The sequence below is a fragment of the Sminthopsis crassicaudata genome, chromosome 5 (assembly GCF_048593235.1).
Source record: "Sminthopsis crassicaudata isolate SCR6 chromosome 5, ASM4859323v1, whole genome shotgun sequence".
Lineage (NCBI taxonomy): Eukaryota > Metazoa > Chordata > Mammalia > Dasyuromorphia > Dasyuridae > Sminthopsis > Sminthopsis crassicaudata.
In genome coordinates, this window is record NC_133621.1 from 199,471,632 (window position 1) to 199,499,602 (window position 27,971).

The window sequence follows — 27,971 nt, forward strand, 5'->3', positions numbered from 1 at the left end:
GCAGAAAAATTGCAGAACACACGCAAGAAAGGCACAGACGAAAGCAGAGCGCGTTCCTGACAGATGCTCAGGGGACGCTTCCAGTGCCTCCGGAGAAGGAATGGTTTGCGGATGCTCCGCGCTAGGATTTCACTGCCTGCACTGAGTAAGTGGACTCTCTTCATACTCCTGTTCTCGCTTTGTCTCTTGCGGTGGTCCAGGGCTTGAATGGAAAGAGACTTTCTCCAAAAAGTCCGAGTGAATTTGAAATAGTATCCTAAGCCACTTCAGGATTTTTTTGCATCTGTTTGGATGGGCAAAGGCTTAGTTGTTATGGTCATTTACAAAACAAAAAACAAAAACAAAACAAACAAAAAAAAACTAAGCTTTTTTTTTTAATGCATTATCTTGATAGTTTAGACTATAAAAAGGTTTTTTTTTAAATTCTCATTAGGAAAAATGAAATTCAAAATATTTTTTACAAAAATAGTAACAGTTCTGAAAGGATGGGCTTTATAAAAAATAGACAATTTCCCCACTAAAAATTAAATAGATGAAAAATTTGAGGGCTTATTACTGTCTTTTGAGCTTTTTGTGGTATCCTCAGCACTTAGCACTGGCACATAGTGGATGCTTGATTCGGGTATGGATTAAGTGATAGAAAAGGCTAAGTTAGTGAATGTTTTTGCCTTAGGCTATATTTAACAAAACTTTAAAATTGTACTGTTCTTATAAAGTAGAGAAGAGAAGTGGCTAGCACTGGTTACAGGAACATTTGGATTCCATTTCTGTCTCTGACGCAGAGATTGTAGGGCAAAGAATTCAGACAACCCCTTAATTTGCTGAAGCAGATCTGGGACCCCTAGTTTTTATTAATTGGAATTTCTAGATTAATTGGGTAATTTGTTGCAAATTTAATACACTATTTCGAGTCGTTTTAGAAATAAGAAAGGAAAAATAAAACCTTTCCCCATATTTTTACTAATTTCTGAGCTGATTTTTTTTGGGGGGGGAGGAAGAAGAAACTGGATTTTTTGACTTACTAGTTCCTTCAAAATAATTGGATCCTGATATATGTAAGCATATTTACTAGTTAAGTTGCTAATTCCATTAGACTTGGGATGGAAAATGCCATCCGCATGTAGAGAGAGAAGTATGGAGACTGAAAATGGATTGCAGTATAGTATTTCCACCTTTTTTTTTGGTTGTTTGTTTCTTTCTCATGGTTTTTTTCCCTTTTAGTCTGATTTTTCTTACACTACATGACAAATATGGAAATATGTTTAAAAGAATTACACATATTTAACTTATAGCAGATTAGTTGTCTTGGGGAATGAGAAGATAAGGGAGGGAAAGAGAGAAAAAAGTTAGAACACAAAGTCTTACAAAAATGAATGTTGAAAAATATTTTTAAGTATTTAGAAAAAATATCATTGAAAAGGAAAAAATAAGGATAAAACAAGTTAAAAATGTGTATATATTAGATGAATTAAGATGAAGCACATTTGCTTATTACTGGATTTTATTGTGTGCTAAATAAATAAGCAAAAACCAAAAGGGAAAAAAAAACCTAGCTTGCTAATAGCAAACAAGAAAATCATGATAATGGAAAAGTATGAATATTAATTACAAGAAAAATCCACTATGGTGTTAGCAATCTTAGTATTAATTGGGTTGCCATTTAATCATTTGGCTAGAGAAAATTATTCAAGAAATGACCAGAAATAATATGATCACAATAATGATATTATATATATATATGCATATGTATGTTAAAATAGATTCCAGAATTTATTAAGTATTATGCTGAAATGTTGAGATCCTGATCAACTGCTCATGTAATAATCATCCATAAAGACATTTCGACTTCAGCATCCATACTTTTGCCATCTGAGGAGGTCAGTACAGAGTGCACACTATATAATGAGAATATTTCACCTTTCTGTACTGCTTAAAGTTTAAAATCACTTTCTTCATAACAACTTGATGAGATAGGAAATACAAATATTATTATTCCTGTTTTACAGATCAGGAAGCTGAGGTTCAGAGAGGTGACTACTTTTCAATATTTCACAGATAACAAATTTTGGAATCTAAATTTTAACCCAGATTTTAAGATTTCATATCCAGTTCTTTTTCATTACACAATATAGTGCCATAAATATGAATAATTTCGCAGAATGGTTTGGAAGCATAACTCTTGCTCATGAAAAGCCTCAGATGGAGAGCTGTATTATCAAAGCTATTTTAAAAAAGATTTTCTGTGATCCATTCTGTTAGAAAATTGGATGCATAAATCTTTTACAAAAGGAATGAAGTTACTGCTTTTGCCCCTCCTAAGAATATCTTGTGCTCAGGATTATAGCTTTGGAAAGGACCTCTAATTTTGTCTTGTGAGAAACTTTTGTGTAGTCCCTTATGATTTCATGAATAAATTTTAGGGGGTTTCCAAAGGCACATGGGAATCATTAAACTAATGAATGTCAGAGGTGAGATTTGAATTCAAGTCTTTTTGATTCCAAACCCAGGATTCTAATACCCCTGTTGCTAGAGACTAGAGTACAGACATGAGTTTCAAAATAGAAAAAAGATACTTACCTCATAAGCAGATCTAGCTATTCTTTTTTTTTTTCCCCTAAGGCAATTGGGGTTAAGTGACTTGCCCAGGGTTACACAGCTAGGAAGTGTTAAGTGTCTGAGGTCACACTTGAATTCAGGTCCTCCTGACTTCAGAGTTATCCATTGCACCAACTAGCTGTCCCAGGTCCAGCTATTCTTAAAAAAAAATTTTAGTGTTTCATTTGTAGGAAGTACTGTTAGCATTTCTAGATAATTTTTAGGATTTTAGGTGAAGTGACAGTGGAAATTAGACTGGACCTAAACCTCAAAGATCCAGATTTAAATCCAGGTCTGGTCACTTTCTGTGAGATCTGAACTAAGAAAAGAAGACCTTGGCTGATTGATTTATGTAATAGGGTAATGAGAGGAACCTATATCCTGGCCCCTCCTTGTTTACATGTTCCTTGTTAAAGAGCATACATCCTGGTCTCCATAACTAGGGATGAGCTTAGGAGGAGGAAACTTGCCAAAGAGAATTACTATCTCATCCAGGAAGTCTTCCTCTTAATCGCTTTTAAAAATAAAGTCAGAGATTGTCTTTTCTATTTGTCTGTTTTGCCATCAGAACCAGCATCACTCCTTGTAGTAATTTCTCTCCCCTTTCCCCATCCATTGCAAACATTGCAACTATAGTCATTTTAGAGTAAACACAAATGTTTCTACACTATACCTGTTCTAATGCTCCTAACCCTGGCTGCATCTTCTGTTTTGTTTTCCTTCCTAAGCACAGGGAGCCAAAAGCAATGCTGAAGTGGATATTTTTTCATCCTGGAGGTTACCTCCTATGTTCTAGAGGTTGGAAGTTGGTGGGTGCTGGCTGGCAGTGGGAGGTAGAGTCTGCTGCTATATCCTTCTCAGACAAGTTGATACTGTTGCTTAGAAAGCATGCTGTGGTTGACCAGAAGACCTGGATTTTGAGTTACTGCTTAGATAGTGTAGATTGAGGTGAAAGTAAAATCTGTTTAGCAAAACTCCAAGTATCCCTAAAGTATTCCTTCTCTTGGGAAAGTATATTTAGATTGAAGGGTTACTGTTTTATGTTTTCAGTATTTGCCAGTAAAGCCTTCTGACTCTTGTTATAAACATTTGTTTTATAGAGCTTCCTATACCTGATAAATTACTACTTTGTATATTGAATAATTTTTTGGAAGCAAATTTGTAAATAGTCTCAGGAAATTTTCCTGGGATTCTAGGATGGAGACACAATAAGCCATAAAATGCAAAAAAAGCTTCACTCTTCCCTTTGGGGGTTCAGGCTTGCCCAAGATTGAACTTGGTCCATAGAAACCCAGAGCAAGAGCTCCTTCCTTGTGTGTGTATGTGTGCCCCTGGGCTTCAGGTGACATCTCCTCAGCCCTTCTCAGAAGTCCAAGAGGGAGCTTTTGGAATATAAAACTCCATGTTCAAATAAGAAGTTCTTCCTGCACAAATGTCAATTACCTTTGACTGAATCCCCACAGACAGAGACCATGGGGACCAACCAGTAGTATGGCAAGCATTCTTTAGGGAGGGGCTTAGATATAAGGCCAACTTAAAGAGGTCAAGGTGAAAGGTCAGCTTCATGGAGAGTACCCCAATATTTACTATGGGACTCCTCTTTTTGACTCAATTTCAATTAGATATGTAGGGGAATACTTTGGCAGTGAATGCTTTGGATCATAGAAAAAGCCTCAGTATTCAAATATTTTTAAAAATACATTTCTATTGATATTTTTGTTTTGTCCATTGCTTAAGGAGCGTAGTTTATTGCCTCAACCTTTCAGATAACTATTCCCTCTAACAAAGACCAAGAAAGAGGAACAAGAAAGTTTATTATAACTAACCAAAGACCATGACTAAAGAGTAATCAAAGGATAGAGATAAAACAGATAATTTGATCATGTGAAATTGAAAAGCTTCTATATAAACAAAATTAATAAGATAAGTAGAGAAGCAGTCACGTGGGGAAAGAAAACAACTTTGTACTAAATTTCACAGATAAGAGTTTGGTATCCAAGACGACCAAGAACTATTGTCTATTAGCAATATGGTTAAAAAAAAAAAGAACAACTAGCTCTCAGAAGAAGAATTGTGAGCTATTAATAATAATATCAAAAATATTCTAATAAAAAAAGAAATACAAATCAAAATAATTCTCAGTTTTCACCTCATATTCAGCAAATTGACAAAGATGACAAAAACTATAAGTCAATGTTGGAAGGATTTTGGAAAAATACCAATACTAATGAATTGCTGATGAAGCTGTGATTTAGTAGAATCATTTTGAAAAGTAATTTGAAATTATGAAAAAAAGCTAAAATGTCCATATTCTTTGACCCAGGGATTTCACTGCTCGGCATATATCCCAAAGCGGTCATCGATGAAAAGGAAGTGCCCATATTCACTTAGCAACTCTGAAAACAAATGGCCAAAGAGTCACAGATTTTATGCAATCACTATGAACTCTGAAAATACCAAAGAGCTCAAACAGGCTATCATAACCAGAGTTAGTTCTGAAAAGTAAAATAAATATAAAATGAAACCAAAGAGTCAATTGTAATAATAGTGATTATAAGCACAAAGTTTTCTTTATTCCATTGGAGGAGGGAAACTAGATATATGTGCCAGGGCTTTCTCCAATAGGAGACCTGGTTTAGGGTAGGCAAATCTTAATACATAAATTAGTGCCTACATAATGAGCTGTAGCCCTGACAATGAGGAATGAGAAAGAGTGAGAAAAGTTTCATCCATAGCACGGCTTTGTGACTGGACCATGGATACTGCAGATACCTTCCAAGCTCAGGGACCACCTGGTACTGGTATAAAACAATTGTGGGATTTTGATATAGTTGAATTCATCCAGAGGATCAGCGCAAAGGATTGTTCTTATGTCAAGTTCAGGGCACAGCTTGCTTGCTGGATCTTACTTCTGAAAAGCAGTGTATCTCCTAATAGTAAAAAGAGAGTAGTGGTCTTGGTATGGGAATCCTGAGAAACTAAAATCTTTACAGCAGTACATTTTGTGGTAGCAAAAGACTAGAAGCAAAGTAGATGCTCATTGACTAGGGAATGGCTAAACAAATTGTGGTATATGCATGCAATAAAATATCATCATGGTGTAAGAAATGGCAAATATAATAGATACCAGGAATCATGGAAAGGCTTAGATGAGCAGATAAAATAAAATGAGCAGAGCCAAGAAAACAATATGCACCATGATTGCAGCAATGTTAATAGGGGAAAAAACTCAATAATAAAAAAGCAATAGAAAATGAATGTTGTGAAATTCCAAAGAGCAACTTGGTTGAATAGAAGAAATATAAGAAAACACCATCTCCCATTCCTTTGCACAGATGGGCATAGGAGGAAAAGTGAATGTGGAACAAAGCATACTTTTAAAAAATAACTGACCAATTTTGCTTCTTTTCTCTTTTTTTATTAAAGAAAAGAAAAAAAAAACCCCTCTGTTATATGGGATGGCTCCATAGAAGGAGAGAGGAAGAAGGACATGGGTAGAAATTTAGGGGATGGAAAACCAAAACATATTAAAGCAAATTTATTTAAAAAAAATCCTAACCAGCATACAAAAAAAGTCTGCCAATCTTCCATATCTACAAAGAAGCAGGGAAAAGTGCCCTCTCATCTCTCTTCTTTGGAGCCAAGTTTCATCATTATAATTTTGCAGCACTTAGTTTTGATCATCTTGCAATTGTTCTTTTCATTTACATTGTTGTAAGTATTGCACAGTACTAAAGAGCTGTGATTCATCAGTGTAATATTCCTGCCATCTCTGCAGATCATAATCCATACTTGCCCATCCTGTGTAATGTTTTGTCAAATTCTTCCCATACATTCAACATGGGGATTCATCCAGTATTCTAGAGGTGTCCCTCATGTTTTCTTTTTGGATTTCTTTTTTTTTTTTAATTAACATTTGCTTTTTTTCCAATTGCATATAAAAACAATAAGATTACTTTTTAAAATTTTTGAATTCAAAATTCCCTTCCTCCCTTCTCATTGAAAAGGCAAGCAATTAATGCAAAACCTATTTCTATTTTAGTCATATTGTGAAAGATAACACAAATCTCTCCCCACAAAATACCAAGGAAAATAAAATAAGTTTAAAAACTATGCTTTGATCCACACTCAGATTCTATTAGTTCTTTTTCTGCAGGAGAATAGCATTTTAGATCATGATCCCTTCGGAAATGTTTTAGATCACTGTATTTCTGAGAATAGCTAAGTCATTCACAGTTGATCATCATACAAAATTGCCATTACTGTATATGATATTGTCCTGATTCTGCTTACTTCATCTTGTATCAGTTTATGTATTTCCAGATTTTTCTGAAAGAATCCTGCTCATCATTTTTATAGCACAATATATATTCCATACTCCCCAGTTAATGGACATCCCCTCAATTTCTATTTTTGAGACAATAAAAAGAGCTTTCATAAATATTTCCTTTTCCTATTTTAAAAATCTCTTTGGGATACAGACATGGTAGTGGTATTGCTGGGTTAAAGGGCATGCGGTTTTATAGCTTTTTGGCATAGTTCCAAATTATTCCTCAGAATGGTCAAATCAGTTCACAACTCCATCAACATGTATTAGTGCTCCAATTTTCTCACATTCCCTCCAGCATCTGTCATTTGTTTTTATTTTATTTCATTTTATTTTTTCTGAGGCTGGCATTAAGTGACTTGCCCAGGATCACACAGCTAAGAAGTGTTAAGTGTCTGAGACCAGATTTGAACTCGGGTCCTCCTGAATTCAGAGCTGGTGCTCTATCCACTGCGCCACCTAGCTGCCCCAACATCTGTCATTTGTGATAGGTATAAGGTGAAACCTCAGAATTGTTTTAATTTACATTTCTCTAATCAATGGTGATTTAGAACATTTTTATATGACTATCGATAGCTTTCATTTCTTCATCTGAAAACTTCCTGTTCATGTCCTTTGACTCTTTATCAACTGAGAAGTGGTTTGTATTATAAATTTAACTCTGTTTTCTATATATTTGGGAAATGAGTCCTTTATAAGAATAATTTCTAAAATGTTTTCACAGTTATTATTATTGTTTATTTTTCTCCATCCTATTTTCCCTTGTTTCTCTCTCCTTTTAACTTATCAGTCCTCAAACGTGTTTTGCTTTTGACCTCCACATTACCCAATTCTCCCTCCTTTCTATCAGTGTTTCCCCCCCCCCCCCATTCCCTTCTCTTCCTACTTTTCTGTAGAATAAGATACATTTCTATATACAACTGAATATGTATGGTATTCTTTCTTTGACTCAATTCTGATAAGAGTAAGTTTTGTTTGTATACTCCCCACTCTGCCATCTTCCCTTCTATTATAAAAGTTTTTTCTCACCTCTTTTATGTGAGATCATTTCCCTTGCTTTTTCTTGATATCACAAGAGAACAGACTGGATTATTTATTAGTTGGTAAGTTCTTGATTTCTCCATACAATCAACAAATTTTTGGTCATTTGGGTCTTTGATGACATTCTTTACACCAAATCTTCTTTGTGATTTCTTGTTTGTTATGTGCCATAGCCTATCCAAACTTCAAGCTTTCTGTCTTTCCATTTCTGTGCCCCCAGGCTTCCTAGCACAGTAGCTGGGCAGAGAATAATCCTCAATAGATATTTGTCAATTGGTTGTTCTAGGTCTAAATAACTCTGCTATCTGTATAGTTTGGATCAAGTCAGTCTGTCTGTTTGAACCCATGCGTTTTCAGTTGTAATATGGGCCTAATCATACTAACAGGTTTGTGTGAAGAAAATGTTTTGTAAATCTTGTATGGAAGTATTTTATTATAGAGTTGTTGCTTCTTGGCTTATTCCACTAGGTGACACTGTTGCATAGTAAGTAGTTTCTGAATTTCACAAGCAAGTGAATAAAGCCTGTCCTACTTTGTCTTATGTTTTTTTATATTGAGAAGTTTTTAAAAATTTTTACATAATAAAATATTACATTTATATGCAAATATATATATAATTTACATGTAATAAACATTATATATAAGTAGTATGTCTATGTATTTATTTTATTTTAATATATATGTTATATATACAGTTTGTAATATATATTATAAAAATATAATATTATAAATATATGTATGTAATATATTATAATATGTAATTATATACATAATATATGTAAATATATAATATCTATCTATAACAAAATATATAATAAATTATATATAATTTTTATATTATGACTTTGTAAGAATAATTTTGATGATCCTTTTCTTAGTAAATCAGTTTTGAATGCTGGGGAGGGGGACAGAGAAAAGGAGGGAGAAGGAAGGAGCTTGTGAAAATTCCAACATGGACAGAAGAAATTAAGCCAAAGAGATGATTTTAGGTTGTTTCCAGCCAAAACTAGACAAAGCATTTCTGTCCCAAGAAGGAAAAAAAAAGGAAGCAAGATTACTACTTTTCAGTTGAATTTACAGAAACAAAAGTATTTGGATAGGTTTTTTTCTTTCTAAATAGAAACAGAGTTGAACTTGGTTCTTTATTACCCAGTTCAGCATATAGATTAAACTCCTCTTTCTGACTTATTTCTATTCAACTCTATAACTTATTCCTCTTGGAATACTTCAAAAGAACTTCAAAGAACAATAACTTTGGATTTCCCTTGTCAAACAACATATTTTTATGAGCCCTCTGGGGTTTGGATAAGGTTTATTAGGATTCAGAACTTAATTTTTAAAAAATGGTTCCCATGTTTAACATATATTGCTTCTGAGGGAGGGGGTGGAGAAAAGGGGAGGAATTGGAACATAAGATTTTGCAAGGATCAGTGTTGAAAAATTGTCCATGCGTATGTTTTGGAAAAAAAAAAACTTAAAAAAAATGGTTCCATCATTATTAGGTGATCATGACAAAAAAAACCTTGTTTATTTCCTCATTCCTTTCATAGTACTCCTTATGTATGGTTTATATTTCACAGAAATAATGACCAGGAGGGCTCCTATGGATCATACTCAGTGGTCAGTGCCTATCTTTGAATTAAAGACAGGCTTGTAGTATTGTGCTTTGGGAGCTTCCTTTAGGGGTCATAAAGATCAAGGTATCTTTTTTTTTTATTAAAATAGAACCTGAGAAATAGAATCAGTGGAATTTCTGGGCTTGGAGTCAAATTCTCCTGAGATAAAGGACTACCATGAAGAGAAAGACAGTGCAGTTGAGATATCTCTGCAGTGCTGGAGACAGCCATAAAGGTAACTCTTTGGTTACATAAGAACACAGAAGTTGTTGTAATATATCAAGCATAGGCTTTTAGTAAAGCTTTCATTAAATCAAATAAAAAAAAGTTTCAATAAAGAGAGAAATCTATGTCAGCCACATTAATATTATTTTAGATGTATGTGCATGTATGTAAATGTGCACATGTATATATGCATATATATGTCTCTATGTGCAAGTATGTGTATATATATGTAAGTATGTAAGTATGTATGTATGTATGTATACATAAATATACCCATACTTAACTGCAACCTGCTTGGGGAAGGTGGAATAGAAAGGGGAAAGAAGAATAAACAAGTGCATAGTAGAGAACAAAAGAAAACTTACAAGGAATAAAAAAAAAAAGATGGACAGTTATAAATATCTTCTATAATAGAATATATACACTTTTCTAAATGGAAATGAACTGTTCTTTGTACAATTCATTAAGTTGTTAATCACACATTCCTTGTGATATCTCTCCTTTCTTTGTTACTTAACTTTTCATGTACTTAGGATTCTTAACTTCCACTTGACAGCAAAGTTCCCAAAGCCAAGATTCTTTTTTCCAACTCTGTTACCTCCCTCATAGTGCATAGCAGCACCTTATGTGCTTTTAGTGCTCAATAAATACTTGTGAATTTGAATGAATCCCTCCAAGTTCTGATTTTGCTCATTTTTATTCATTTCGGTCTTTGCCATGTTTCAGGTCCTGTTGGTTTGTACAACATTGGACAGACTTGTTGCCTCAATTCTTTGCTCCAAGTGTTCATCAGGAACCTGAATTTTGCCAAAATCTTGAAAAGGTGAGACCTTTTCCTGGATAGTTCATCAGCTTTTGGCTGAGTATGGTAAATTATAAGTTTGTATTTTCTTTTTTGCTTATAGGAAAATTTCAATTGTTCATGAAACTGGGGACTCTCTGACTTAGATAATTATTTATTAAGTATCACGTGTCAGGACTATGCTTACCTGCAAGAATATAAACACAAAACAGTGTCTCTCCTCCAGAAGCTTATACTTTGTTAGCTCCTCCCTCACTGACCAGCCATCTTCTTGGCTACTAGAAAAGGTCAACCAGAGATCTAGACATTGGGTGGTTCAGTGTTTATTTTTTGGATCAATCAGTTCTCTTAGGATTGTAGATTAAAACTAAAAGGGATATTAGAGATTATCCAGCCCAAAATTATACAGGTGAGTAACAGATTTTGATTTAGGATCATTGACTCCAGATCCATCATTCCTTTCTGTAACTGAATTTCTCAATTTCAAGAACACCTAAGTAATTCCTCTGTTCTGCTTCTTTCTTTCAAATGTTTGACCCTGTCCAAATTTATCAGTTTGGATTACTCAGTTCAATCTACTTCAATTCAATAAATATACATTAACATCAATAGAGCACTAGGCATGGAATCCAGAAGACCTGAATTCAAATCTTCCCTCAAACAGTTACTAGCTATGTGATCCTGGGCAAATTAGTAAACTTTTGTTTGCCTCAGTTCCCTTATCTGTAAAATGGGGATAATAATAGCACCCACTTCCCAAGATTATTGTGAGGATCAAATGAAATAAAACAATGGAAAAAAAAACAAGCACAGTGACTGGCACATAATAAGTGCTACATAAATGCTTATTCTCTGACTTGCTATTCTCAGCAAAATAGTGATCAGAAGGACTTTTGATGAAAGATGCTAACAATAGCCAGAGAAAGGAACTGATTGTGTCTGAATACTTTTTTTTAGCTTTATTTTTCTTGAGGATTTTTTTTTTGGGGGGGACTAGAGAGAGAGATCTATGTTTTCTTTCATAATATGACTTTTATAGAAATGTTTTAGTTAACTTCACATCTGCCTTCTCAATTAGGGGAGTGGGGAAGGAAGAGAGAGAATGTGGAATGCAAAGTTTTAAAAACAAATGTAAAAAATTGTTTTACATGTAACTAGGGAAGATAAAAATATTAAATTATAAATGCTATTCTTTTCCCTTTCCCTTTCTTCTTCCCATAACCTTCTTTCTCCTACTAGGTATTAGAAATACAAAGATAAAAATGAAACATTCCTATCCCTTATATTCTACTGGGATAAGCAACAATACAAAATAATTTGTTAAAAAAAATAAAATAAATAAAACAAAAATAAATTGTTATAAATAAAATATCAGTGTAACATAGGGTACTTTTCACATTTCACCTCTACCCTAGGATTCTCTGATATGTTTAAGGGGGATTGAGGTGTATAGACTCTGCCTATGGTTCCCTCAATTTTAGGGTAGTCTTCTATAATCCATATAATCAGGGTAGGGGTATGATTATGGGGAAATAAATTTGTCTGCCTCCTTTTACATTCTTTTAAGCTGATTTTTTTCCAGGAATTCTCACAATATGTGACCTTTCTACTTATTTAGGATCATAGTGCCTAGGGAACTGGAGGAGGGGAAGGAAAGTTTTTCATAAGAATTATTCTTGATCACTATTAATTCTTTTTCATTTTATTGATGTACTGGGCCTTACCTTTGTTGTTGTCCAGTCATTTCAGTTGTGATCCCATTTAGGGTTTTCTTGGCAATGATACTAAGGTGGTTTGCCATTTCCAAACCAGGTCTTCTTACAGGTGAGGAAACTCAGGTAAATATGGTTGAGTGACTTGTTTAGAGTCACATAGCTAGTAAATGACTGAGGCCAAATTTGAAGATGATTCTTCCTGAATCTAGGCTTGGTGCACCTAGTTGCACTGGTCTGGCTTTAGGTACACCCAGAGCTTTTAACAAGGAGGTTCTTAAGGATCCTAACACATGAGTGGGGATAACCTCCTTTGACTGCATAGCTGGAAAGGTTGCTTATTTAAAACTGGACACACTGGGACAGTCTGTTTCCTGAATACTTTTTCCTTTTGTGTCCAGAGAGTAAAGATCACTAATGAACTGCTTTCCTGTTTTACCCAAGTCCTGGAAAATGGGTATGGGAATATCCATTTCTGTTATATATTGTTTTTTCCTTAGTTTCTAGGTGCAGTGAGGTGATCCTCTAGCTCTTGTAGAAAATCTACAGTTTGACTTACAGGAACCTAGCAGAGATGTTGATAATTAATCTAGGCTCTCAGAATGGCAATATGGTCCACCCTCATTCTTGGGTTGACTTCTAGTATAATGGCAAGGTAGGGTTGGGGGTGGTAATGATGGTGGGAAAAATGATTGTCTGTCTCCTTCCTGAGAGGGTATTCTTTTGAGTTGATCTGTTCTTGGAACTCTCACAATGTGCCATCCCCTGCTTTTTCAGTATCACAATGCCTAGGGGACTGGAGGAACGAAAGAGAAATGTCCCTTACCAACTGCTTCTGCTCTTGGAGAAGATGCAAGACAGCCGGTTGAAAGCAGTATGGCCCATGGAGCTGGTATTCTGCCTGCAAAACTGTAATCTTCCATGTAAGGAAGTCCTTTGGCTATGGCTCTATTGTTTATGGTTGGGCTAGAAAGCATGAAGATGGATGTTTGTATACATGTGTGTAAGGATGAATATATGAGTCATTCAGGGTAATTTGGTCATCAAAATTGCTGCATGCAGGAGTTACGTGGTCTTTGGCTCTGCCATGTTGAGAAACATTAAGGCTTAGACTGCCAAGGAGAACCAGTTTTTCACTGGAAAAGGACAGATTTCATTGGTGTAGGAGACTCCCAATGAAGGAGACTGCATTTATCAATGTATCTTGGCGGCACCTCTGCAACTTACAATAATCTTGGGGAGTTTCTGAAAGTGTTGAGTTACTTCCCAGAGTCACACAGCCAGTATTTGTCAGAGGTGGGACGTGACTCTAGATCTTCTTGGTTTCATGGTTAGTTTTCTATCCACTATGCCACAGAATAAAAATAATGTTAACAAATAACAAACGCTCCAAATAAATAAGGTGATAGTAAAAGAATATTTCTCTATGAATCTAGGAATTGCAGTCACCTTGATCAGATGAACTATGTTCCAACTCTTGAAAGAATCGATATTGTGAATGCATTGATAGCAAGAATTGAAAAGTCATAGGAAAAGAGAGAGAAACCAGAAGAGTTGAGAAGAACAAATTTTCTTCAAATATTTTAGTCTCTAAACTATAGGCCTATGAATTTCACTTTGATTCCTGGGAAAACACTATAATGGAAAAACACACACCTAGAATGGGTCATTATGGAACTGATTACAAAGAACTGACATGAATTTATCAAGAACATATCATGTTAGACTAACCTCATTTTTTTCTGTCAGAATTATTAAACTAATAGATGAGAAGGAGAATGCTATAGATAGAGATTGTCTGGATTTCAGTAAAGCATTTTGATAAAATACCTCATACTATTTCTTATGGAAAAGATAAAAATAATAATAACGAATTATACCAGCTAATATACCATGTATCATTTGGATTCAATTTTGACAAGTTAAAGCAAGGAGCTGAACAATAATAATAATTGAATAGTATAACAATATAATAATAATAAAATGAGATTCAAGAGGGAAAAATATAAAGTGTTACATTTAGGTTCCAAAAAAATTTATCCTCATGCAATAAAAAGGAAATATGATTAGATAACAGCTGAGCTGAAGAAGATCTAAGGGTTTTGGTGGACTACAAACTCAGGATGATATGTCATGTAACAGTCAAAAAAAAGTTAACATCATCTTAATTTGAATGAAAAGATGCAAAGTTTCCAGGGATAGATAGGATAGTCCCACTGGGCCCTCGTCAGATCTCCTCTGGAGTGTTGTATTCAGTTCTGGGAGCCACAGTTTAGGAAGACCATTTATAGGGTGGAAAGTATCCAGAGAAGGACCACTAGAGGGACTGAGAATTCATGTTAGATGAGTTTTGGTTGAAAGAAATGAGTAAAACATCTGGGGTTATGACAGATGTTTTCAGGTGTATGAAAGATCATCATGTGAAGGAAGAATCAGACTTAGTATTTTTGGCTACTGAGGGCAGAGTCAGAAATAGCAAGTTTAAGTTAGAAGGAACCAGGTTTAGGCTTAATGTCGGGAAAAACTTCCTAACAATTAGAGTGGCCAAAAGTGGAATGGGCTGCTCGGAGAGGACATGGGTTGTCCATTCTTGGAGTTGTTCTGACATGGGAAGACCACTTGCCAGTCCAGGCCGCTAGGTGGTGCTACTGAACTTAAAAGTCCAAGTTTGAATATCTGTGGGATCCTGTCCAAGTCCAAATTCAAGTCCGGTTACCTCCTTTAACCTGAGTTTCTTCATTTGTAAAATTGGGGTGATAGAATCTTTCTCATAGAATTGTTGTGAGATTGAAATTAGTCTATGTAAAGTGTTTTTCAAAACTTATAATACTGTATAAATGGTAGCCCTTGTTTTTATTCGTGTTTTCATTATTTATTTATATGTATTCACTCTTATTGTTTATTTTATTCTTTTTTATTTATAATCTTTTATTATGTATATTGTCATATTAGTATTATTATTTATTTAGAATGGGGACTCCATTGAGATATGATTTGTACTAGATTATAAAAGAGGTCCCTTGCAAGTCTGAAATTCTGTGATTTTATGATTTTTTTTTTTTGGTCTTAGACTATAACTGAAGTACAACCTTTAATTCTGGGTTTCATTTTAGGAATGAGATTGATAAACTAGAGAACTTCCAGAATCAGGGCAGCAAAAAGAAATAAGGGATAGAAGAAGAACTCTAATTTTGCATTGTGTCCTACTCTGGGTACCACATTTTAAGAAGGACATTGACAAAATGGAGCATATTTAGAACTGAGTTACCAGTATGGTAAACATAATGGATAAGGATTAGTTAAAGGAACAGAAAATATTTAACCTGTAAAAAAATATGGCAAAATGTCTTCATGTCTAGTTATCTCAAAGGAGAATGAGCTGCCTTTGGGACATTAGTAGGTTCTTCTTCACTTGAGGTTTTCAAGTATAGATAGGTTGCCTGATCATCTTCCAGGGATGTTGTAGAGGGCTTTCTCAATGGTTGGATTTTAGAGGTCTTTTCCAATTCTGAGATTCTGTGATTGGAAATGGAGAAAGAACTTCAAATTTAGGGCAATGAGTTGCCATTTGTGTGAAAGCAGATGCCAGAATGATGGCCTCTGCAAATGGAGAGCAGCGGCAGTGAGAAATGAAAAAAAGGACAAGAGACAGCTGTCAAACAACTGATAGGCTTTTTTGTTTCCTTTGGCAGTGTTCGTTCAGCACGATGCTGCCCAACTCTTTCTGACCCTTTGGAACTTGATTCAGAGCCAAATTACAGACTCAGAGCTGGTAAGGACTTAGAATTTTAAAAATGTAAAATATTGTTTATTCTAGGAGTCATTCAGTCAATGAATAAATATTTGTAAAACACATACTATATCCCAGGCATCATGCTAAGCACTGGAGACAGTCCTTGCTAGAAAGGAACTCTCAACCTAATGGGAGAGAGAACATGCAAACAACTATGTATAAACATGCCATATACAGGATAAATTAAAGATAATCAACAGAAGGAAGGCACTAGAGTTAAGGAGGAATTGGAAAGGCTTCCTGTAGAAAGTAAGAGAAAGGAAGAAGAAAAGAAAAAGGAGATGTTTAAAGGCTTAGAGAAGTGTTCTGCTCATTAAAGGTACTCAAAAAAAATTTAGTAAATGAATGAATGAAAGACAATGTGAAGGGAGGCAGTTATAATCATCTCGGATTGGAGCAAGGAAAATGCAGTCCTTGTTCTTGAGAAACTTACCAATTTAATTGGGATACGGGAGGAGAAAAAGGAAGATAAAAATTAAGGGAAGTGTTTGGGAAGAAGAAATAGAGATAAGCAGTCTTAGTTATTACTTGAGCCTTTGCTAACATGTCTTTTTCTTTTTGCAGTCAGAGAGGCTGAAGACTTTGTACATGATTACAATGCGGGAGTCCTTGAATTGTCTAGACTGTGGTGTGAAGAATGACAGGGACAGCTACACATTGATCCTTTCCCTCTCTCTTTTTGATACTGACTCACAACCTCTGAAAACCCTGGTTAGTGTTTTCTCTTAGAGAATTTTCTGTTCCAACTTTGATATGGTCAATATCCTATGTTCCTATTGATTATCCCTGGACTTTTTTTGGGTCATATAATTTAAGAAGAGATTTTAAGATTTTTAGGGAAACCAGAAGAGACTTTTAAGAGACCATCTTATCTTCCTTTCTTCCTTAAGACAAATGACATATGAAGCATCCTAAAGAGATAAGATTCTATTTTAAAAATCTTTTGAAATAGCTTTAATTCAACTAGTATTGCCCTTGATAACTTTCTTAGTATTTAGCTAACTTTACTGTCAGGAAATGCCTTACCTGTGTCGATTGTACATTCCTCTAACTCCTTAAAGCTTTTTTTCTGGGTTGATTCTGCTTTGGGACTCTTACTATGTTTTAAGATTTTTTTTAGGGACCTGTTAGCCTTCTCTTCTGCAGGTTCTCTCCTTCTAATTCCACTTCTTTCTTGGATGTCTATCATAATCCTCTTTCCCAATCTTGTCTCATTTTAGGCTTCAGGATTGTGTTTAGGATAAAATTAACTTCTAACACAGCATTTCTTTTGTGATACTCTCTGTCTTGATAATATTAGATGCAGCTGAGCTTGGAAAATTTGGATTACTCATTTAACCTTTGGCTATCCTTGATAATTACCAGTTTAGATTTATATAGAGAGGTGGCTTTGTATTTCAGTATGGCTCTTTTTCATTTATTTATACATTTAAACCAGTCAGGATTCTTCTATTAGATTTGGCTAACTATTTTCCTTTGAAGTCATTCCTTGATTATTTTTCCTTTTTGTCAGTTTCTTTAATCTCCCGCTTTTTTCTTCCCTTCCAATTCCTTTCTTCCCCTGACATAAATCCCTTATTTATGTTCTTTTACATTCCCTATTTTAAAAACCATGGTTAGTTGATCAACTTTGATAGACTTGGCTCTTCTCAACTTTATAATGATCTAAGGCAATTCCAAAAGACTCATGATAGAAAATACTATACACATCCAGAAAAAGAACTATGGAGTGTGAATACAAATCAAAGTATGCTAATTGTTTGTTTAATTTTTATTCCTTGTGATTTTTTTTCCTTTTGTTCTGATTTTTCTTTCATGTAAATATGTTTAATATGATAGCATATATATGTGTATATATATATATGTTGCTTGCTGTCTGGGAGAGTTAGGAGGAGAGGGGGAAATGGAAATCAAAATCTTATAAAAGCAAATATTGAAAATTATCTTTACAGTTAATTGGAAACAATAAAATACTATTAAGTGGGGGGAAAACCATGTTTGGTTTGGTGAGCATAAACACTATACTCATTGGTATTTAAGAAATGATAATAACTTTAAGTTTACATTGGCTTTATGGTTATAAAGTACCTTATTTAGGATTGTAGAGCTAGAGCTGGAAAGAACCTCAGAGACCATCTAGTCCAACTCCTTCATTTTATAGATGAGGAACCTGAGATCCAGAAAGGTTAGGTGACCTGCCTTGTCACACATGGAGTAAGCAAAATAGTGGGATTTGACTTATGGTTACTCTAACAAGCACTCTTATTATTTACACTAATTCAATAGTCCTGAGGAAGAGATAAATGCTTCCCTGTCCCCATTTTACAGATGGGGAAACTGAAATTGCAAAATAACTGACTTGTTCAAGGTGGCACAACCAATAAGTAGAGGAGAAAGGTATCTTTTAATCATGTGTACCCTCCTTGAAATCAAAGCATAAGACATAATTCTTGATTTTTAAACAAGAGGAACTACAGTGTAAAGTAGTTACAGTGCAAGGGTAACTAAGGAGAAAAACAAACACGTGAAATGATGAACAAATCTATGAAGGAATTCTTAGCCACTACAATTATATAGGAAGATTGATTTCCTTAGTAAGTTCTATTTTTGTTGTTGTTATCGTTAGCTGAAACTTTATAACTCAGAGACTATTTTCATTTTTGGCAAACCTTTTTTTTTTTTTTTTTTTTTGAGATCACAGTAGGACAAGCCAAATGTCAAGTGAGGACAATGCAACTGGCTCTCTGTTCCTTTCTAGAGTAATTATAAGTCAAGTGTTTTTTCTCCTTGTTTTTTTAAATATAGGGGGAAGGGATTGTTCTCCTTGAAATGGTCCTATAATAGAAAAGTTCTTTTGAGGTTCCCCATATTATAGGATGTATTTATAGTTCAGGGACAACCATCCAAAATATATCCAAGCTCATTAAAAAAATGTATTGATAACTTTTTTTGTATAATTAAAAGAATTATAAACTTGACAAAGCAAGAAACACATTGTGTAAATGAAACATAAAAATGTATGAGTCTATCTTCACAGCTTATTTTTTATGATATATATTACATTTAACAGACAACAAATATTTATTAAGCATCTGCTATGTGTCAGGCACTGTGCTATGTTCTAGAGATACAAAGAAAGTAAAAGGCAGTTCCTGCTGTCAAGGAGCTTATAGTACAATGGAGGAGCCAATATGTGAATAGTTATGTACAAACAAGCTACATATAGGATAAATTGGAAGTAATCCATGGAAAGAAGGTACTGATATTAAGGAGATTGAGGAAAGGTGCCTTGGAGAAGGTAGGATTTTGTGTGGAACTTGGAGGCCAGGAGATTAGAAGAGGGAGTATTCCAGGTATAGTGAATAACCTGCAAAAATGCCCTGAGCAGGGAGATGAAGTGTCTTGTGTGAGGAATAGCAAGGAGGCTAGGGCCATTGGAGGGCAGAATATGTGAAGCAGGGGAAAGGTGTAAGGGGTAAAACAAAACCTAGAAAGGTGAGGAGGAGAAGAAGTTATGAAGATCTTTGAATGCCAGAGGACTTTACCTTTGATCCTAGAAGGAATAGGTGGGGGGTAAGGGTGACATGATTAGACCTAACCTTTTAGGAAAATCTTTTTGACAGCTGGATAGAGGATGGATTGGAACAAGGAGACACTTGAAGCGGGCAGCTCCACCAGTAGGTTATTGCAGAAAGTACAGGTGTGACGTGATGAAGGACTTCACCAGGGTGACCAGCAGTGTCAGAGGAGAGGAGGGATATATGAAAGATGTTATGAAGATAAAATTGACAAGTCTTAGCCATAGGTTGGATATGGGAGTGGGGAGCTGGTGAGAGAGGTGAGGAGTTGAGGATGATACTTAGCATTTGCACCTGGGTGACTGGCAGGATGGGGGGGGGACCCTTAACTATCCTACTTGTTTATGTCCCTTTGTAAACTTCCTTCTTTCTTTTCTGTAATGTAAATGGTTCATGGATGCTCCTTTGTCTATTTTTTTTTTTTTTGCATCATTGTCATTACTCTTAATTCTGACCTTACAACAAACCTCACTTTCCCCACCAATTAAAGCCTCCTATGTAACAAATATAGTCAAAGAATTTGGACTTTGGTCATCTCTGAAAATACTTCATCAATTGTCCTTGTGAAGTCATAATTGGTAATTGCATTGATGCTTTCCTTATTTTATGCACATTATATATACATATACAAATATATTAAATTGTTCTGGTTCTGTTCACTTTACTCTGTATTAATTCACAGAAGTCTTCTTAGATTTTTTGGAATATATCATTTTCATCATTTTTATGACATAATGTTCAATATAATTTACATACCATAATTTGTTTGAACATTTTAAATGATGGGCATTAATTTTTTTCAATTATTAATGTTCATTATTATTAGTGTTATTAGTGTTAACTTGTCTCTTGCATTGCATTTCAAAGATTCTACTCGACACTGGTCTACTTAAAAATTTAAAATTTATTTATTTTAAACTTAAATAGAAAATAGGAAGAAAATAACATTACCATGTGTATAACAGAACATGAAAGGATTCAAAATATTAAGCAATAAAAATACATTTCAAGAAAGCCTACACAATAAATACTACACATTGTGTTCAGACCATATATATAGTCATACATCATTTATATGCATCTGTATAAGATTGTATTGTGCTTATTTGTCCTTTGCTTCTTTCAAGGTGAATAATTTTTTTCTTCACAAGTCCTAGTTTTTCCATATTTTTCTAACTCTATCAACTCAGCATTGCCCAGATCATAGGCTATTCTAACCTTATACTGACTAATTGTTTTATTTTATTTTTGAAAGAACATATAATACACTTATTACATGTAATAGTTACACTGTTAAATTTAATTTTCTTTCTTTCTTTTTTTCAATAGTATTTTATTTTTCCAAATACATTTAAAGATAGTTTTCAACATTGATTTCTGTAAGATTTTGTGTTCCAATTTTTTTCTTCCTCCTTTTCCTCCCTCTTCCTTCCCCAAGACATCAAGGAATCTAATATAGGTTAAACATGTACAACCCTTTAAAACATATTTCCATATTTGTCATGTTGTGCAATAAAAATCAGATCAGAAAAGAAAAAAAAATGAGAAAAAAAAGCAAACCAACAACCCACCACCCCACCAAAGAATCAATACTATGATTCAATCCATATTCAGTCTTCATAGTTCTCTCTCTAGATGCAGATGGCATTTTTCATCTGTAATATTCTCTTGGTTCTGCTTACTTCACTCAGCATCAATTCATGTAGGTCTTTCCAGGCTTTTCTGAAATCAGCAATATACCATTACATTCATATAACATAACATAGTCAGCCATTTCCCATTTGATGGGAATCCACTCAACTTCCAATCCTTGCCACTACAAAAAGAACTGCTTACAAACATTTTTGCTCATGTGGATCCTTTCCCCTCTTTTATGATCTTTTTGTGATATAGACCTAGTAATGACATTGATAGATCAAAAGATATCAACAGTTTTATAACCCTTTGGGCATAGTTCCAAATTGCTCTCCAGAATCTCCAGATCAGTTCACAACTCCACCAACAATGCATTAGTGTCCCAGTTTTCCCACATACCCTCCAACATTTAGCATTATTTTTTCCTGTCATCTTTGGCTAGAAATTTTAAACAGTCTAAAACAATATTGGTTAATATGGCTGACATATAGTGTAGTTTACCTATTTTTCTCTTTTTATTAAATCTATTTTAGCTTTAACTTTCAGATCAATCATTACTATCCCTGCTTTTTTTCCAAATAGATTCTAGTACTGATCTTTATTATTAGGTTTGTTTGTAAATCTTATTTCCTATCTCTCCTGACTCTTCTTGCTTTACTTCTACCTATTATCAAGCCACCTGATTATTTTCTCCTCCCTTCAAGGATCTCTCCCTTATTCTCTTCCCCACTCTTTGCCTCCCATTTTATCCTATTCCCATTAACCTACACACATATCACATTTCTGTTAATCTACACACCTTTCTGTACCACACATCATATAGTTCTTTTACCCTCTTAATTTTTTTTATAACTTTAGATAACTTTTGTTCCCTTCCAAATGTATGTTATTCTCTCTAACTCTAATCTGACATGAGTAGGGTTCCCTTTAAAAATCTCTACCTTATCTTTTCCCCCAGAGTTATCTTTTAGTTTTTACTTCCTTCATTTCCAAGTGTATCTTCCTTCTCCCCCATTAAATACAAAAGAGAGAAAAAAGCACTTTAGTAAATTAACCAATACATCAATCAAATCTGATCATGTATATGCATTGTTCATGTATATGTATATCCATAGTCTTCATCTCTTAAAGAAGATAGGAAAGTGAAATTTTTCAAGTATTTTGGGGGCCAAGCTTGTTTTTTAAAACATTATATAGTATTCAAATTCAATTTTTTTATTCTTTCCATTTATATTGTCAACATATATATATTGTTCCCTTGATTCTTTTTATTTCAGTCTATATTGTTTGTATTTTCCTTTGAATTCTTCCTATTTATCAATTCTTATAATACATTAATATTCTATTATATCTATGTAGCTCAGTTTATTCTCCTTTTTTTCAAATAATGCATATCTCCTTTGTTCACCTCAGATTTTTACTGCTACATAAAGGGGAACCCATATTGTACTAAAGAGAAAGTGGTAGCATTAGGAATGCATTAGCATTCATCTTTCCTTAGCCCCCAAAGTAAAGCTACTTGGAGAATGTCTCAGATTGGTTGGAGTTGAGGGGACTGGGCAGTTGTGAGGAAGAAGAGGAGGAATCTGACAAGATAGAAACCAAACTGTTAAAGTGCTTGTCTGATGTTTCCCTTTGTGTCTTTTGTGACAGGAGGATTCCTTACATTGTTTTTTCAAGCCCACGAAGTTGTCAGGCAAAAACAAATGTTTCTGTGAGAACTGTGGGAAGATGACTTGTTGGGAACAGGTAATTAACTTTGTGTGAGGGCCTCCATCCTTCCTCCAGACTTTTTGTTATTACAATATTGCCCTTGAAGTTTTATGATGTTCTTGGCTCAAGTAGTTTCCCTATAATCGCTCCAGATCCTTGAGTTCATTCCATTTTGGGTCCTTGGACCTTGGTCTGAGTTTCTGAGCTCATGGTGAGGGAAGGGGGACAATGTGAATATCAAAACTGAAACAGGGAGCTTGACCATCAAATGTAGTCATAGTTCATCAGAGCACTTCATTCTTAAAAGAAAGGCATTTCAAAGGGGGAGAATGGAGAACATTGAGGGACAATCCCTTAAAGGTTGTCTATTAGAAATGCTGGACAAATTCCTACTATGACCAGAAAATAACAAATGTTTTTTGAATTAAATTTATTTAGTTGGGTAGAATTTCTAGCATAGTAAGCTGATAATGAACTTTCCTAAAATGCAAAAAATAGGGGCTAGTTTGTTGACAACTAGGTAGATGTCCCATTGCTTCCATCTTGATTCTTCTTCCCAAGATAAATTGGTAGAATTAATTCCAATATTCTCATGCTGGGCTGACTTTTCATCCTGGTACTTTTCTTCCTCTAGTAGTAGATTTTCACACTTTTGGTCTTCATGTTTCTACCTTTCAGACCCTGAAGATAACACATTTGCCCCCAACGCTGACAATCCACCTCATGCGGTTCTCCTCCACAAATTTCTCAGAGACTCGGAAGATCATCCACCCACTGAGTTTTCCCCAAAACCTGGTCTTTTCAGCAGAACAAGATTGGTGGGACTCTGAAGGACAGGTAGGGGTACTATGAGCCCAAGTCAGAGAGATGATTCCTTTCTCCTATTCATTTGAGTTTGTGGTTTGGAGAACCTTGAAGATCTAGAAGCTTGTTAGAAAAGAACAGACCTACCCTTTCAGAAAGGACATCTTTGAGCACCTGCCTTGGTCTATATTCCCGTCCCATTTACTCTTGGGTCAGTAATAATGGTTTCTGTTTAGAGAAATGGAAGGGAATAAGCATTTATTAAGCAACCTACTATGTGCCAAACACTGTGCTAGTTGCTTTACAATTATCTCATTTGATCCTCACAACAACCTTGCAGGGTCAATGCTATTATGATCCCCATTTTATAATTAAAGATACTGAGGCAATTAAGTGTCTTGGATTGTGAGTTGGATTTGAATTCAGATTTTCTTAACTCTAAGCCCAAAGTTCTATGTACTATGGCACCACACAGAATTTTTTTTTTTTATTTGTAGAATTTGTTTATAGAAATTAAGACAGGCAATGGACAAAAAAACCTGTTGATTGGATTAGTGGATTCATATCATAAGCTCTTTAGTTACTGTTGTTATATTGTACATAGGAAGAATTTCTCTTTCTTAATTCCATTCCCTCTACTGACTTTAAGAAGATAGTTCCCATTTCTTTGAGGACGATGATTATAGAAACTCTGTCTTAGAACTCTGAGATCGTGTAGCTTATCCAACACTATTTTATAGATGAGGAGAAGCTGATATCTTCAGAAATTAAGTGACTTGCCCAAACTCCTATAGGTAGTAAGTGGCAAGACCAGGATCTGAGTTATATAACTCCAAACCCAAAATTCTTTCTATTATAGATATCCTTGGAATCATGGAAGCAATCAGTAACAGAGAAAATTTGTTGTTTTTAAAGGGAATGGAATTTTAAATTACTACAGCTATTTCTTAGTCCCTGGCTTCCTAATTATTAATTTATTGATTATTAATTAATGTTACAACAGAATATTAACAACAACAATAACAACATCAGTGGTGGCTAACCATTTATGTAGTGCTTTAAAGTTTGGGTCAGTTGTTTATATACTCTCCCTATTTTATATTATTTATAATGTGCATTATATATATTTCACATCTTATTTTATTCTCACTATAATCCTAGGAGGGAATGTTATTATTACCTCTTTAAAGAATGCAGCATAGACAAGTTAATTCTTACAAATGGCATAGCCCTTCTATTATCCCCTTTACACTGTTGCCTAAAAATGTCATAGGGGTTCCACATTGTTCTTTGTTTCCTTCCTTCCCAGAAATATGAACTTTTTGCAGTGGTTGCTCACATGGGGACAGCTAACTATGGACATTACTGTGCCTATATTTGTAATTCTGCTGATGGCAGATGGTTCTGCTTCAATGACTCCAGTGTCTGCTGGGTGAGGAATCTGACTTTCTATATTAGGTTAACCACACTTTCAGGACATTCATAATAATTTTAATTGGAATTAGAGTATACTAATGCAATAGAATCAATATTAGATGTGTTCACAATACCAAAAATGCTTTGGGGTCTGATTTTTGGAATTTGGGGAGTTCCTTTTGTGGTTTGGGAGTTTTAAAATTAGGGTCTCTAAACCCTTTTGTTAGGAAGGCCCTTCTGCTGAATTTATCTGTTAGGGATAATTTCCAAAGATTTGAAGATTTAAATTCATTGTCCCTAAACTTTAATATATTTGAGGGAGCATCAGGAGGGACTGTGACAAAGAACTACATTATTTGAATACTAACTGAAGTTAAGAACCACAGACTCAAGTATTATATAATAAAAAAAACAAACAAAAAAAACTAAGCAAACTGGTACTATATAAGCAGAATCGGAAGTGCTTTTGCAGAAAGGACATTCTAAAAGTGGATTAATTCCAGGGTCTTGGGTTCATTTATGATGACTGAGGTGAGAATGAGCAAACCTGTGTTGTATAGGACCATGCTTTGAGCATTTAATAAATTTAGCCATTTGACTTTATTACTTTGTGTTCTTCTAGGCTACATGGGAAGATATCAAAAGAACTTATGGGAACTATTATTTATATTGGTAAGAGAAATATTTATTTCATCAATTGTGCAAAAAAAGACTTGGCCCTTGCTGTTGACAGTTAAGAATCTGAATTTTTTTGAGCAACAACTGGGCTGGGAACCTTATATTCACTCTTCCATTACTGCCTTTTTATGTATTATAAAAAGGTAACAAAAAAACCCCTCAAATAATGAATTATAATTGTCCGCTTGCTATGTTAACAAAACAGTGCAAAGATTTTTATTTTGTCTCTCTTCTATTAATTGGTCATATATATCAAAAGATGATTTATTATACATACTAAAAGTTTCTCTTTATACTTTATGTCTTAGAATAGAAAATATTCTTAATCATTCAGAGACCAGATACATTCTTGATTGCCTATTGTATGGGGTGAATTTGAGAGAATAATGTAACATTGAAGTGGGAGGGTTGGCTTTATTATTTTTGGGGGAGAGGATGATTCTGGATTTTTAAGAATGCCATTTTAGATGTAGACTATAATGCCAAAAGATGCAAATGAACAGGAGAGGAGAAATACTCCTTTAATTGCTGTATTACCAGTGACCATAAGAATAATACCTAGGAGATGGCTTGATTTTTGTCACTATTCCTTCCAAACTTTTGTATTAACTAACTAAAATGTTTTTCTCTATTCCTCTTTCTTAGGGGAGAAACAGCTTATCTTCTGGTTTACATGAAGGTTGAGAGCTAGTTGGCTAGTTCTCCAGCTACTTCCACAACTGTCAGATAATACCAGTCCTTTTCTAGTTTCAAAATATATTGTCTTTCCAATTGCCTCGGCCAAAAATAATTTAAGCAAAATATATTGACTTTATTTTGGTTTGGTTTTTGGCAAAGCAATCAGCGTTAAGTGACCTTCTAGGGTCATATAGCTAGTAAAGTCCTCCTAACTTCAGGACCAGTGCTCCATCAATTGCACCACCTAGTTGCCCTAAAATATGTTGCCTTTTTAAAAAAAGACTCTTTGTGTCTTCACTATTTATATGACAATCCATGTGTAGTTTCAGAAGAACTCAATCTTTGTTTGTGTCTATATAATTATGTTTATTGTTAAGCACCATTATTTATGAAATGTCATTGAACTTGATGTTACATCCTTCTTGCTTTCTGTTTTCCTTTATGCATTCTTTAGCACTCCTGCCTTCCACAAATATCCACTGAATACTTACAACACAAGAGATGCTGTTCTAGGTATTATGATTAATAAATAAGTTCTTATCCTTAAAAAACTTAAAAAAGATACTGTCAACAGGCAATCACAACTTCATAAAATGTGAAAAGTAGATTTATTACAAGAGGGACAAACATGTGTGTGGAACCCAAAGAATTCACAATCCATACAGAAGTTTGCATATCTATGATAATACAATAAAGGAAGGAGAAGAAAACACAGTCTCTACCGAAAGGGGCATGGCATAGGAGGGGGGGGGAAATGAAGTAAATGTGGAAAAAGGACAAAACTTTAGTTGAAGGGGAGGAGCAAGGTGATGGCAAAAACAACTTTCTTTTCTCTTGGGGACCCTTAGACCATGAAGATAAGATGGTCTGCTTATCTACAAGATTACTGGCTGCACAAGCACTTTCTCAGTCTACTGTGGACTATCTCCTGTCTTGATTCCAAAGGATCTATAGGGAGTCCAGCTGGGATATAACAAATTATGCCAGCTCAGAGCCTCCTGTGTATTCTGGGTCCTATATGTTTCTGGAAGATATGGCCATTCAAAAAGACAAGTTCAGGGGACCCCTTAGTATTCCTTAACAGTAATATATCCCATTTAGTGTTATCCAGTGTGGGAATTTTGCCATTTGTCTTGCCTTCCTTCTCTCTTCCTTCTTCTACACCAAGTACTTTCAACTGAGGCTGAGCTACCCTAACTATTGGATGTTTAAGTAAAACTTCATTTCAATCCACTGAAGTCAGTTCTTGATCAAGCTTCATATACCATTCAGCAATCCACCAGAAAATCAGAGTCTATGGAAGGCCTTGTTCTTGACTTTGGAATAATAAAATTGATATTATTATTGCATCTGAAAAA

The 27,971-nt window shown here is 34.6% G+C and overlaps 1 protein-coding gene across 1 annotated transcript; it reads left to right on the plus strand.

Annotated features, from left to right (window-relative positions):
- Positions 1-31: 31 nt before the first annotated feature.
- USP18 (ubiquitin specific peptidase 18) lies at positions 32-27,971 on the plus strand. Its single transcript, XM_074266850.1, has 11 exons — positions 32-145; positions 9,689-9,814; positions 10,531-10,627; positions 13,096-13,241; positions 16,011-16,090; positions 16,676-16,822; positions 22,978-23,073; positions 23,716-23,874; positions 25,151-25,273; positions 25,880-25,929; positions 26,581-27,971. The coding sequence occupies exons 2-11, from the start codon at positions 9,757-9,759 to the stop codon at positions 26,624-26,626; spliced, it is 1,002 nt and encodes a 333-aa protein (XP_074122951.1). The 5' UTR covers positions 32-145; positions 9,689-9,756; the 3' UTR covers positions 26,627-27,971.

Excerpts from the sequence above, each read along its gene's own strand:
- USP18 (XM_074266850.1), top strand. The coding sequence starts at position 9,757 with ATGAAGAGAAAGACAGTGCAGTTGAGATATCTCTGCAGTGCTGGAGAC. Across the intron at positions 16,823-22,977 it reads CACAACCTCTGAAAACCCTG|GAGGATTCCTTACATTGTTT; the intron begins GTTAGTGTTTTC and ends CTTTTGTGACAG. Across the intron at positions 23,875-25,150 it reads GGTGGGACTCTGAAGGACAG|AAATATGAACTTTTTGCAGT; the intron begins GTAGGGGTACTA and ends CTTCCTTCCCAG.